The 13091-nt window shown below is 32.9% G+C and overlaps 2 protein-coding genes across 3 annotated transcripts in view; one reads left to right on the forward strand and one right to left on the reverse strand.

Moving 5' to 3' along the window:
* Positions 1 to 1938: 1938 nt before the first annotated feature.
* Positions 1939 to 13091, forward strand: part of LOC118743306 (coronin-1C-A) — a 22380-nt gene continuing 11227 nt past the window's right edge. For both annotated transcript variants that reach the window (XM_036475898.1, XM_036475899.1), the window contains exon 1: positions 1939 to 2757. In XM_036475898.1, the coding sequence (XP_036331791.1) occupies positions 2560 to 2757 (198 nt within the window). In that variant the 5' untranslated portion in view covers positions 1939 to 2559. The remainder of the gene's footprint in view (positions 2758 to 13091) is intronic.
* LOC118743307 (ctenidin-3-like) overlaps positions 12912 to 13091 on the reverse strand; it is a 562-nt gene continuing 382 nt past the window's right edge. The window contains exon 3 of the mRNA XM_036475900.1: positions 12912 to 13051. Within this exon, the coding sequence (XP_036331793.1) occupies positions 12987 to 13051 (65 nt within the window). The 3' untranslated portion in view covers positions 12912 to 12986. The remainder of the gene's footprint in view (positions 13052 to 13091) is intronic.

The following is a 13091-nucleotide window of genomic DNA, read 5'->3' on the forward strand; positions in this document are numbered from 1 at the left end:
AAATTTTATTAAACATTTATTGTTTGTTTGCATAAGTAATCGTAATATGCAAAAAAGTGACACATTTTCAATATTTTTTCGCTTATGCAAAATTCAACTTCAACTGTTACTTTTTTTCATTGTTTCAGCTTTTGTTGAAGGTCAAAGATATTCATTTCATTTTTACTGCTTAAATATATATTGAAAGCGTTGAGGAGAGAAAATGATGAAATTATGCCTTTAAAAATCTGCATATAAATAGAAATTAAATAACCACACTTTGGTTCATCTCTATTCAATCGAAAGTTTGCTAAAATCGATGTAAAGGAAATTTATGAGCAGCGCGTGTGCCCGATTGAATGGATTTTTGTTGAAAATAAAAAAGATTATGCAATAATTGCGTGTGGGACTGTGTCTTTTTAATTCCAAAAGACAACATTTTTTTTCTGGCTATCATTTGGCGGAATTTGAATATGTAGATACGTCTGTATTTATGTATATGTGTATTCATCCAATACAGACAGGGGTGTTCGACCACTTCCGGTAGCGCTGTCTGTGCGCGCCACACTTCAATGCATTACCACCGCAATGGTTGGCGCCTCTTAAGCGTTCTGGGATGCCATGGAGTTTTAGCAGATTCTAGACCACGGAAGTCTTAGCTTCCTAAAAGCCCTGCGACGAACTCTTGAAATTAGCAAGGCAGTGATACTGGTATTTAAGAAGAAATTTCAAAATGCCCTATTTGGTGTTTTATAGCTCAAATAATAAATGTAGGTACTTCGTAATTACATATTTACATATATTAAAAAAAAGGTGCCCACACACATGCTAGCATCTAGACAGTGGCGGTCAAAAATGGATGAACTTTTATCTAAATTTCGAGCTTTTTAACCAGAATTTTTAGAAATTTTTTGGGTATGCATTTAACAAGTTTATAAAATTCTAGTAAAACAAAAATCGTATTAATTTTTAATAATTTTATTTTTTTTTTTTTTTTATAGCGTTTTGCACTTTTTCCATATAAACACGAATTTCTTGTGGAAAAATATGCGCAAGACCGTTTGCGAAAAAATAAAAAAAGTCAACGCCAGTTTTACTAAATTTCGCTATTTACATATGTATATAAAAAAAAAAAAACGCAAAAGCCGTCAGCAAAAAAAAAATATATTAAAAATCAATGCGATTTTATAGCCGCTCAAAACGTGCACTCATTTTACTTGAATCTTATAAGCTTGTTAACTGCATACCCCCAAAATGTCTAAAAATTCTGGTTAAAAAAAGCTCGAAATTTAGATAAAAAATTTTGTTAAAGTATGAGCCATATTTTTATAAAAAAAAATGTCAAAAAATTATTGCTTTGAAAAATATTGTAAATATAAAAACTTAACACCATTTATTCATTTTTGACCGCCACTGTACATACATATGCTTTTTTTCTTGCTGCAACAATCGTTGCGGAAAAATTGTCGTAGGTTATGATTTTAAAACACCTTCACGTGTATCGTTTACGTTGTATAATTTACAAATTTGCGGTTTCAAATATTTGCATTTATACATACATATATACATACATATGTATATACATAAATACTACAGTACGCGTTGACACTGAATATTCTCAATAAAATTTCATGCACATTGCAAATGAAAAAAGAACAAATATTTAAGTGGACAAGTATGAACATAAATTTGTGTTAGAATCATCCCTGACAATACAAATAAATCCAATAAATGTACAAATCAAATAAAAATACATTTTCAGAAATTTCCAAAAATTTTTAATAAGTATTTAATTATAAATAATAACGAACGTAATATGAAAATGCACTTTTAAAAACATTTTAATTCCTCTGAACGAGAATCGAAATCGAAAATGATATATATTAGGTATTATATTTCATGTTTATACAAAATTTGTTTACTCTTTTCATTATCCACCGTATTTACATAGTACTTTGTACATTTCATTCTAATTGGCAGATTCAATGCGTTGAAAAGTGTGTACGAACGAAGGAAGAAATTGTGTGTTGGCTACTACTCTACTAGTAACGAATTGCAACAACAATTGTAAACAAACCAACAAAGTCAACAATAGATCAAATAACAAAAATACACAATAAATAACAGCAAGTATAGCAACAATAAAAAATACGAAACTAACAAAAATCGAGTAACATCAATCGTCAACCGTCAACAATCAGGAATTCATCAATAAATAAGCCAAGTTAGCAACTACGCCGACGACTGACTAACACCGATACGAAAGTTAAACATTTCCGTTAGAAAAAAGAACAACAACAATACGAAAGTTAAAAAAAAAAAATAATAGCTCAGCAATTCAGCGACTCATAGCAAAAGAATTAGGCGACTTAAGAGAAATAAAAAATAAAAACAGTTTTTGTATAAAAAAAAAAAATTAAAAATTATTAAACCTAGGTAAAAGCGGTAAAATAACACTAACAACAAAACAACAACTACAACAGCAAACTAAAGTAGTTGTAGTACATACATTTACAGTACTATTATAGTTCATAGCAGCAGCAACAGTAGGGGAGCAGTAACCGAACAGCGGCCAAAAAAATGTCATTTCGCGTTGTACGAAGTTCAAAATTTCGTCACGTCTACGGTCAGGCACTGAAACGTGAGCAATGCTACGACAATATACGCGTCTCAAAAAGCAGTTGGGACTCCACATTCTGTGCGGTGAATCCGAAATTCTTGGCCATCATTGTGGAATCCGCTGGCGGTGGAGCATTCATTGTACTGCCACACAATAAGGTAAGCGCACACACACACACACATATCTGTGGATATGTTTTAGTTTTATTTTTATTTTTTTGAAAGCGTGGAAGGAATTTAGAATAGACGCCGACTGACAAAAATGCGTTTTCCATAAAATACTAATTATTTAAAAATAGAGAAAACAGGGAAACTAAAGAAAGATCGCCGCAAAAATTGATGTGGAGTGGGTGAAGTGACGTGTTCTGTTGGACTACGTGCGTCAAGTGAAAATGAACTATGTATTTGTGATTAATCAGTTTTATATATATTATATATATTATATATATATATATATATTAACTGTTGTCGGTCGTCAGTATGGGCTTGAGTAAGCCCACTTAGTTACAACGAGTTGTAGGCCCATGTCGAAAACAAAAATTCAGTGGCGGATTTAACGGTCAGCAAAAGAAGCACTGCTGACTGGGCCCGCAACAGAAGGGCGCCAGTGCTCTCAGCAGCAACTACGTCAGGTGCAAAATCAGAAAATGTTTTTCGTTTGTGCATTAATCTGCTAATTCCTCTAAAAACAATATGTGTGTAAGATGACTATTTTTAGCCAATATCTTGGGCTCGCCCAAGACCATCAAAGTTCAATGTGCGCAACAATAAAAATTGATAAATACATTAGTTAATAAATTTTTTTTTTTCTAAAATTGCAAGTAGCTTCGAAAGTATACATAAGTCCTACATAATTTGGTATTTGGACCTTTTTTTGTAGAGAATCGAAGTAGATGAGCTAAGAAAAAATTTTTTTCTAGCACTTGAACTTTGATGGGCTTGGGCGAGCCCAAGATATTGGCCAAAAATTGCCATCTTTCAGACAGATTGTTTTTTAGAGCATTATGAATCATATTTTTTCTGAATTCCGATAGGACTTTGACATGCCAAAACCCCCACCAAAGGCGAGAGCTGCGCTTTTTTTTAAGCCTAAGATGCTCCTATTGCCCGATAAACAATCCCAATTGGGCCTGTGGCAATGGATTCAAACACGATCAGAGCACACCCAAAAAAAAAAAAACTTCTCTTAATTGAAGAAAAACAGCAATCAATATGAAGAAAAATGAGAACGAAACAGCACTAAAGAAGTTTTATCCTCTTTTTATGCCAAACATGTCTTCAAAATGATAGATTACATCCACGGTCCCATATTTTCGTGTACGTTTTTACACATTCCAAAGAAAAATTACGCATTCGGGAGATTTTTTTTACTCATTCGGAAGAATTTTCGACCTTAAAGTAAGGAAAGTTTTTCTTTGATCCAGAGATGGATTTTTGATTCAGTGCAGAGCTTAGGAATGAGAAGAGAGTAATAAGACAATAGCACTGGCGTTGCTCAACGGGACTTTTAATTGCCTATCTCCTGTGCGAATTTGCGCCAGCTCCATATCCCGAGTGCAAACAGGTCTTTCTGCACTTGGTCCTTCCATTGTGACCGTGGGCGCCCTTGCTTACGTTGTCCACTCATGGATGGATCCTTTCACATGTCCAGACTAGCGCAATCGCTGTATTTGTATGCGTTAAACGCTTGTCTATTTCGCTAGCTCATACAGTTCGTCATTCCATCTTCTCCGACAGCTGTCGTCCATGCGAGCACGGGTGTAGATCTTGCGTAGAATAGTTCTCTCGAAAGCACCCAAAGCCTTCTCATATTGGTTCGACATCGTTCACGTTTCTGCGCAATATAGAATTCTTCGTCGAGAGAGAGCTCTGCTTTGTGTGTTTTTGAAGAATATAATAGGAATGACTTCTTATGAGAATCATTAATTTTTTATTTATAAATCTTTATTTAAATTTTTTTCTGCAAATATTTTCTTCGTTTAGATTGAAATAGATTTTCGGTTTTAATAAATGTTGACCATGATGATGAATAGGCAGCTAGTCTTCTAACGCCAACTCATTTTTAGCATCTTACAAAATTTTGTAAACAACAAACACACACAAGCTAATATAAATTCGTCCTTCAACTTTTGAAAAAAAAACAAAAATCGACACTAAAGATCAAAAACTAAATCTGAATGATCTTCAAAGTCTTCATTATATAAATAATGCTATTTTTAAAAATTTTCCAACGCACAGCGTTATTACATGTGTATGTATAAATGCAACTGTGTATACATGTACATGTGTGGTATAGGTGCTTTACATAAATGTATGTATGTATGTATTTTCTCTCTAATTGGATGGCTGAAGTCGATTCCAAATAAGGTGAAGGTTAATAAACAAATTTCGCTCTTTGTGTAGTGATTTAACGGTGGATGAAGGTGGCACTTATATATATATGTACATATGTATATGTATGTATGCATATAACCGAAATTTAATTTTCAATAAATTAATTCTAAATTCAGAATAAATATATAATTCTCTATGATCAAATTATTGGAGGCAATATTCATAGAAAATCATGTGAAAGCAGCTCGAAAAGCACATTTGGAGAAAGACGAATGGAACGACAGATCCGAAGAACGAATGTGCGAATGCGAATGCGAATCAAAATGCAGAATGAATGCGAAATTACACGAAAATCTACAAATGGTTAGCTTTGGTAATTTCAATGCGAGCAGCACAAAGCAGGGCAGAGCGGCGTACGGTGGCCGGCCACAGTGGCACAGAAATCGCAAAAAAGTGGCACCAAAACTGACCACTCGGCCTCCCGATCGCGCGTTTGCTGTGTATTTACTAATGAGACGCTATGCGTGGGTGTGTACCGCATACACTGCTCGGAACGCGTAAGGCCTTGGTTTATGAGTCCAGTCGAAAATGCTCCAAAAATTCTTACTTTCTAAATGTGCTCGATACACCATACATACTTTGTTTGCTTCTTTTGCTACCCGCTATGAATGGAGGAGGGCGACTAAGAGAAATGGCATCAATATTTGCAGGCATAGATAGATACTATTTGTTGTACGTATGCATGTGTGTGTATGCTTGTTCGCTTTAAAGCTGTGTAAACGTATGTATTTCGAAAGTGATTTTTCATTTAGAATGAATATATCGCTTAAAAATAGACTGCGACTACGATAGATTTTGGCAATTGACCAATAATTGAGGTAACGCGCGCAAAAATTCTAATTTAAATTAGCGATGATTGCGTTGGCAAAGACATAGCGCGGGGTGGCGGCGGGACCGTCTTGTTGTTGTTGAGCAGGCATGGTGATGCAGCGTTTTATTTATTTATTTTTTTTGCTGCAATAATAAATTTAGCAGCTGTACACTTTCGGGCATAATTTTTCTTTCGACAATGTTATAAATTTCCGAATTAAAAGTGTCGACTATTATTTGTGGAATTGCTGAATGAGTAGCGTATTAAAGGAGAATAAAATAAAAATTTGGCATTTGTTTTATTATTTTTTAATTTATTTATTTAAATTATAAATACAGGTCCATTGAAAACTTTTTAGCAACACGTAATTTAGCTGTAGTCCTCGTATGTAGTCTTGGCTTTAAGAACAGTAAATTTATATTTTTTATTTAGTAAAACATAAAATATTTTATAGTATTTTAATTTTTATTTATTTGGGAACGACTTCTCGGTGTCATATTAGGCACTAGTAAATATTTCGATATACTTTGGCCTACTACCTTCATTTTGTGGATAACAGTACAGCAGATGAGCTTGCGATGGAGGGAACCATCCTGTCTGACCTCAACTCTTCTCACGATGCGGGTATACTGCTATCTAGTAAAAGTTGGTCGGAAGAACGTACGTGTGTGACGACTCGACAAATCTGTCCCAGCTTCGGCAAGAAAAGATCCGAAGCACTCATAAGGGGAAAGCGTCCTTTACTTAAGCAAGTGACCGGAATTATAATGGGTAAAAACCTTGCAAATATTTAACAAAAATCACCGTATGCTCATTTCTGTTCCCCACTGTATATATCGTAACCCTCATGCCAGAAGCATGAATGTGCAAATTTACCAATTTTGAGTTACTGTGTTGACTTGATTAACCAACGATGCAAGTTGGCAATGGAACGTTTTAGTAAGTTTTTCAAACTAGCTTGCCTTATGTCTTTCGGTTTTCTTATAAACAACTTTCCACTATCTTAGCCAGAATTGACCCGTTAACTTCCCGTTAAATACGTTAACGACGTTGTCGACTGCCTGTTATTCGATGTAATCGATAAACGAGTTGATGCAGATGTTTGACGGGGGGATTAGTGTTAACCAGCCATGGTGAAAAAGGCCCCAAGTGTTTAGCCAAGCTTCTCCTCCAATTTATGGAGGAACCTACAATTAAGCGCCGCCCCTGAATAGAAAATGGGTTTTTGTGAAAAGCATTTTATGGCAGATAATATACTCGGAGTTTTATCGACCACGACGGCCACCCTTTGGTAGCTAGTCTGTATATGCATATACATACACTCACCAGAATATATTTCCGTACAGTGCTTTTTTTTTTGATATTTGCAATGTTTTTCGTAATCAATTTTTTTCGTTAATTTTTAATAGAAATACTTATAGTTCATTCTGCATCAAATCTTATTACATTAAACGAGCAATTGGTGTATATATATACATCCATTGGGTTCTTGGAAACGGTTCTTACGATTTTTATGAAATTTCGTACACAGATAATGTTTTGAATTTTAAGGTTATCTGAATAGGCATTACCTACGAGTCTTCTCGGTTGCTACTTATTCGAAATTAGTTACAAATAAATTAAAACATCATAATATGGGTATCAAATGGAAGGTATTTTAAAGATCTCTAATTTAAAAATATTTCAATAGGATTGCCACCTATTTTGAATCGCATATCTATTTACTTTTTTTGTTAAAAAAGGTAAAATAGTACTATTTATGGTACCAAAGGAAGGTCCTTAAACAATGCTTTTCCTATATACAAAATCTTATCCCTTAGGATAATAGTGCAAGGTTGCCACTTATTTTCGATTCTACATAATTTATCTAAAACATCGCAACATGGATATTAAATGAAAGGTATTGTGGAGAACTTTGGTCAAAAAATATTTTCCATCAGGGTTGCCATGCTTCTATGTAATACAAATTTTTATTTTGTTAATTTCAATCAACATTTTTTTTTATGTATACACAGTACATAGCACTCAAGATATGTACCATTCATTCCAGCGTATTTCGGAATATGCTTGCCACCTAAATTTTAGAATAAGCATAGATAATAGATATCGAAATCCATTTTTTCCAAAATATTTTTTTAAAGCCATCCGAATCTTGAAAATTTTAAAAAGCATATGCACACCGGACAAAGCTCAATCAACCTGGTACTGGCATATAAATTAATGATTCAATGTGTTTATAAAATTTAGGAAAATTCGACAAATCTGCAACTTTTAGACAAGATTTTTTTGTAGCTCACTCAATTTCAGTATCATAAAGTACAAGTTTTAAGTGGCTATAATCTACCGTTGATTTTTAAGAATTTTTCACGACGTTTTTCGGTATTTTTTCCCTTACAAAAAAAAAAAAACTATCATGCATCCGTTATTTGGAAAAACTGAGCAACATCATCAGCGAAAAAAATTCTCAAAAATCAAAACTTCAAGCTCAAAAAAATTCAAAAAAATTTTGTTAAAAGTTCGAAAATTTCGGTGAAAATTTGTAGAATTTTTCTAAATTTTGTAAAAACTTTGAGTCATTAATTGATATACAAAAAATATACGAAAAACATTGCAAATATTAAAAAAAATCACTGTTCGGAAACATATTATTTTTTTAGGTGGCAATTATTTAAAAAAATTTCTGAGAAAAGCTATTTCGGACAATTTTTACATATTTACATATCGTAATTTTAACAACATATTTTTTTTAAATTTTTGAAAGATGGCAACTCCATTAAATAACGCTTTCAAAGTAATTTGGAGTAAGTATGTACGAAAGATACCCCAATTTTAATATCTCACCCAACTTTTTTAATTAAATGAAACCTCTGGCAACCCTCCAAAAATATTTTCGTATTAAAGCTTTCTGAAACCTCTATCGCATAACATCCATATTTTAATATTTAATTTATTATTTATGTAAATTCAATTTAACTTTTTAAACATGTAGCAATCCCTCTCAAACAAATTTGCTAAATTTTATCCAAACCCGTCCAGCTGTGTTTTAAAAAATGTTGAAAATAAATACAATACAATAAATTTTGATATCATTGCTAAATAAAAATAAAGCTAAAGTCTTAATTCTCTCCTTGCCCCGCTGACTCAAATTTTAATTCAATAAGAAAAAAAATATATATCCCAGGATAGCGCTGGGAAAAAACTTTAGTTTCAGCAGCCACACAAATACTAGCAAGCAAGCGCTCTTGCCAGTGTGATAGTTAGTGGCGAGCATGGTGAAGTGTTATTTAAAAATAAATGTTTAATTTTAGTTCTTCATCAGCGTTGCGTCTTTCAGCGCTCGACCATTCACTCTGCCAGAGCGCTACACAATATTTTATATAGACGAGATGCTTTAATGTATCCATCCACTCTGAGGATCTATGTAAGTATGTATGTACATACAACCATGCAGACAAATTGGCGGCTTCCCCACTGAAACAAAAAAAACTTCTCAAGTTCTGTAAAGTATGTAGTATTACCAAATATCAAACAATATTGAACATCCTGTGGCGCAGTTTTGTCAGAATTCATAAGCGGTGGTCAAGAGAAGATTAACTACATACTCCCATACCCACTGCAAACTTTTTTCACCTACTTATATAACCTCTTGTCAAAATAGCGAAGTAGCAATCAAGGTCCCCAAGGTGTACCACCTCTAAATGCGTGCATCAGAGACTAACAGCCGTATTCTAGCAAAGTCACAAACCTTAGCTCATCACTGCTGTGATTTCTAAAGCGCCGCAAAGTTTACTGCTGCAACAAAGATGCCGTTACAACACAAATTTTCAAGTTTTTGTGTATTTTTCTAGCATTTAAAATTGAATTTTTGTGGCACTTTGTGCGACGCACTAAAAATCACAACAGTGATGAGCTAATTGTTGGGACCCTATTAGAATAGAAAGGATACATTTTCTATAATCTCTTCGACAGCGCATTCCAGCGATTCCAACCGCCAATAAATTCTTCGACACGAAGAAGCTGATGCTCCATAGCACTTGCTGTGTGATTGGCATCTCGAAGAATGTGCTTCCGATTTCTGCGAGGCCTATTTCTACGAAATCGTAAAGCCTATAATTTTTCTTTCGTGCCAACTAACGCCAATTGGAAATGTGAAGTGAAGCTAAGCCTTCTTCCATCACAGAGGAGGTCTTTCTCTTCCTTGGATGAGCTCTTCGTTCCTTTGCGGTGTTTGCCATCGCCAAACCGTAAAAGCACTCAAGTATTCCGAAGGATTTTTCTCTCGATTATTTCAAGGGTCGCCTTAGAGGATGTTATCATTTTGCCTATGATTCTGCGGCATATACAGTGGTGGAAGAAATAATATAAAGTTTTTATTTTGACCAGTTTTGGTTATATTTCTTTTGTTTATTCGATGTTTCATATTTTTTTTATAAAAGTCTATTTAATTTTTCCAAAATGCCCAACAAATTTCAAACTTTTTATTAAGAGTTTTTATAAAAATGTTAGGATTAGTTTAATTTTTAATAATTTTTTTCGCTGACGGTGTTGTGCATTTTCTTTTATGCTCAAAATTTTCGACCATGCTCAAAATTTCTTTTTATATGGAAGCAGCATGCCTAGCAGCGTCAGCAAAAAAAAAATATTAAAAATTAACACGATTTTCTAGCGTCTTGAGATTTGCATTTTAACCTACTAAAATTCAATGGGATATAAAACTGCATACCCAAAATTTTTAAAAAAAAAATCTAATTAAAAAATTTTAAATTTTTGGAGGTTTCGGTAATATTTTTATAATTGTTGTACAAACTTTGAAATGCGGATTTATATGGTGCATTTTATATGATGCGCTAGGTTTTTATAAAAAAAAAATCTGAACATCGAATAAACAAAAGTAATATAGCCAAAACTGGTAACGTATGTAGTTGGACACTGATTAATAAGTATCTAGTCATATTAGGACCACATTAAATCGTGGGTTTACATTTATGTTGATATGTACAACATTGCTTGGTATGAACAACATTATTGGGCATGTTTATATATGTAACAAAAAGAAATTTGCACACAAAATTGCTATTTGCTGCTTATTGCGTTTTTTTTTATTTATTTTGTATTTTGATTTTTCTACTTTTACTGTTTTGTTTATTTAGCTACAAGTTGCTTTTTTCTTATTTTACACTACAATCAAAGTTTTAATTTTAGAATGTTCGCAATTGTTGGCCAAATAAAGGGATTTCCTTAAAGTGTGTTTGCTTGGCGACTGAACAAATTGCTCAATTTAAAGTGTTTTATGTTCAGACAAATTTGCAAAAAATGTCTGTAAGAATGTTTTCGAAGCCACCGAGTGCCAAATTGTGCATTTTTGTCGAACAAAGTGAATGAAGACGCAAAGTTTAGCTCATCATCAGTTTTGAGTCCTTTATGTTTCCTCGCGAAAGTCACCGAAGGCACTACTCACTTAAAGTTAATTTAATGATTAATACATTCATGGGAATCAGGGTTTATTTTTAATATTTTTATTGAGCTTTGTACCACGACTTATTAGGAAAAATTGAAAAAGCAACAAAGTCTAAGCATTTTTAAATTTTTCCTAGTAAAAAATCGTTACAAAGCTCAATAAAAATATTGACAATAAAATGTTAATAAGCCACAATAACATTGACAAATACATAGTTAGGTTTTTTTATGTTCTAATCATAAGGAAACGTGTGATGAAAATTCAAAATTCAAAATTTGTAATTCGAATTTTTGTACCAAAATTTCTAAACTATTCACCTTAGGCCTAGTCGATTCTTACATGAATTTTTACTTTTTCGATTATCGCATAACCGTTATTTTCGGATTAAATTTTTTAGACCATAAAATATTTAATTCGGCTATAAAACCTCGATTTCCATTATAACGGGGAAAAATGATCCATAATAACGACTAAATTTTACAGAAAAAATAAAAATCCAAATTTAACGATTAAACATTGCAACACTCAAAAGGTGATGGGAATGAGACCAATTGCATTCATTAGAAGAGGTACCAGAGAAGTTAGTTCCCATTTCATTTTAACATCGATTTATAGTCGTGAATTTAGGATTAAAAAAATAAACATGTATGTGTGCACAATGATTTTTTTTTTGGTTTTGCTCACAAATTTCATACCTACACTCCCCATACAAAAAAAAAATTGCGACTGTTTTGACCCTGACTGGACCGATTTGAAAATACATACATCCAAAAATGGAGTTTTTATAAATAAAAATAGTTTCTTAGAAAATTTTTCGAAAAAATCCCTCAAATGACAAAACGGTTTAAGCTTAAAAAATTTACATAGAAATAAAAAAAGAAAATTGAGCGGAAACGTATTAATGAGATTTTTGAAGCTGTTTTTAACTTTTTTCAAAGATTGGTATAAGAAAAACTTGAATAACTGAACCTTAACTCTACCGATTTAGACTTGTGAGGTATCACTGGAAAGGTATTTTCTCAACCTTTTATTTCTAATAAGCTTATTTAAATGATGAAAGAGAAACGTAAGATGAACGAACATCATTCAAAGTTGAATTAAGATGTGTTGGTATTTAAAAAAAAAAAATTGGGACACGATTTTGTATTTTTTTTTTGCACATAAATAAAAATAGTGGGAAAATGCCTTTCTACCGAGATCCCATAAGTCTAAATCAGAATAGTTTTTGTCCGGTTATTAAAGCTTTTCTGTCGTTAATCTGTTTTGTCATCTGAGAGGACCTTTTTCAAAAAGTTCTTTAAGAAACTATTTTTATTCATAAAAAAACTCCATTTTTGGAGGTAATTTCGCATTGGTCCAGCTCACGTAAATCTTAATATTTTTCCGAATTATTTTGGTGGACGTCTTCAAATATAATAAATTTTGTAATCCCGACGGAAAAGTCGCAACTTTTTTTGGTGATGCAGTCTTATATACATACATATATATATATACATATACTATATATATGCATATACTATATATATGCATATATATATGATATAAGAATAACCACCTCCCATCACATCAAAGTATTCCGATTTTGCAATGATTTAAAAACAAAAATCTTGATATGTACATACATATGTAAAGTAAATGTTTATATTTAAGTATGTATGTATGTGCACAAATTTTCGGGACTTTTACATGTGTATGGATGTACATATGTATGTACATCAGTCAAACTTAATAGTGACCACCGCCGTAACCGCCAAGTGATCCTCCATGGCCACCGCCAAGGGAACCGCCATGTCCTAGGCCACCGCCAAGTGATCCTCCGTGGCCACCGCC

This window comes from Rhagoletis pomonella, unplaced genomic scaffold, assembly GCF_013731165.1.
Source record: "Rhagoletis pomonella isolate Grant_MI unplaced genomic scaffold, Rhpom_1.0 Rhpom_scaffold_00007, whole genome shotgun sequence".
Taxonomy (NCBI): domain Eukaryota; kingdom Metazoa; phylum Arthropoda; class Insecta; order Diptera; family Tephritidae; genus Rhagoletis; species Rhagoletis pomonella.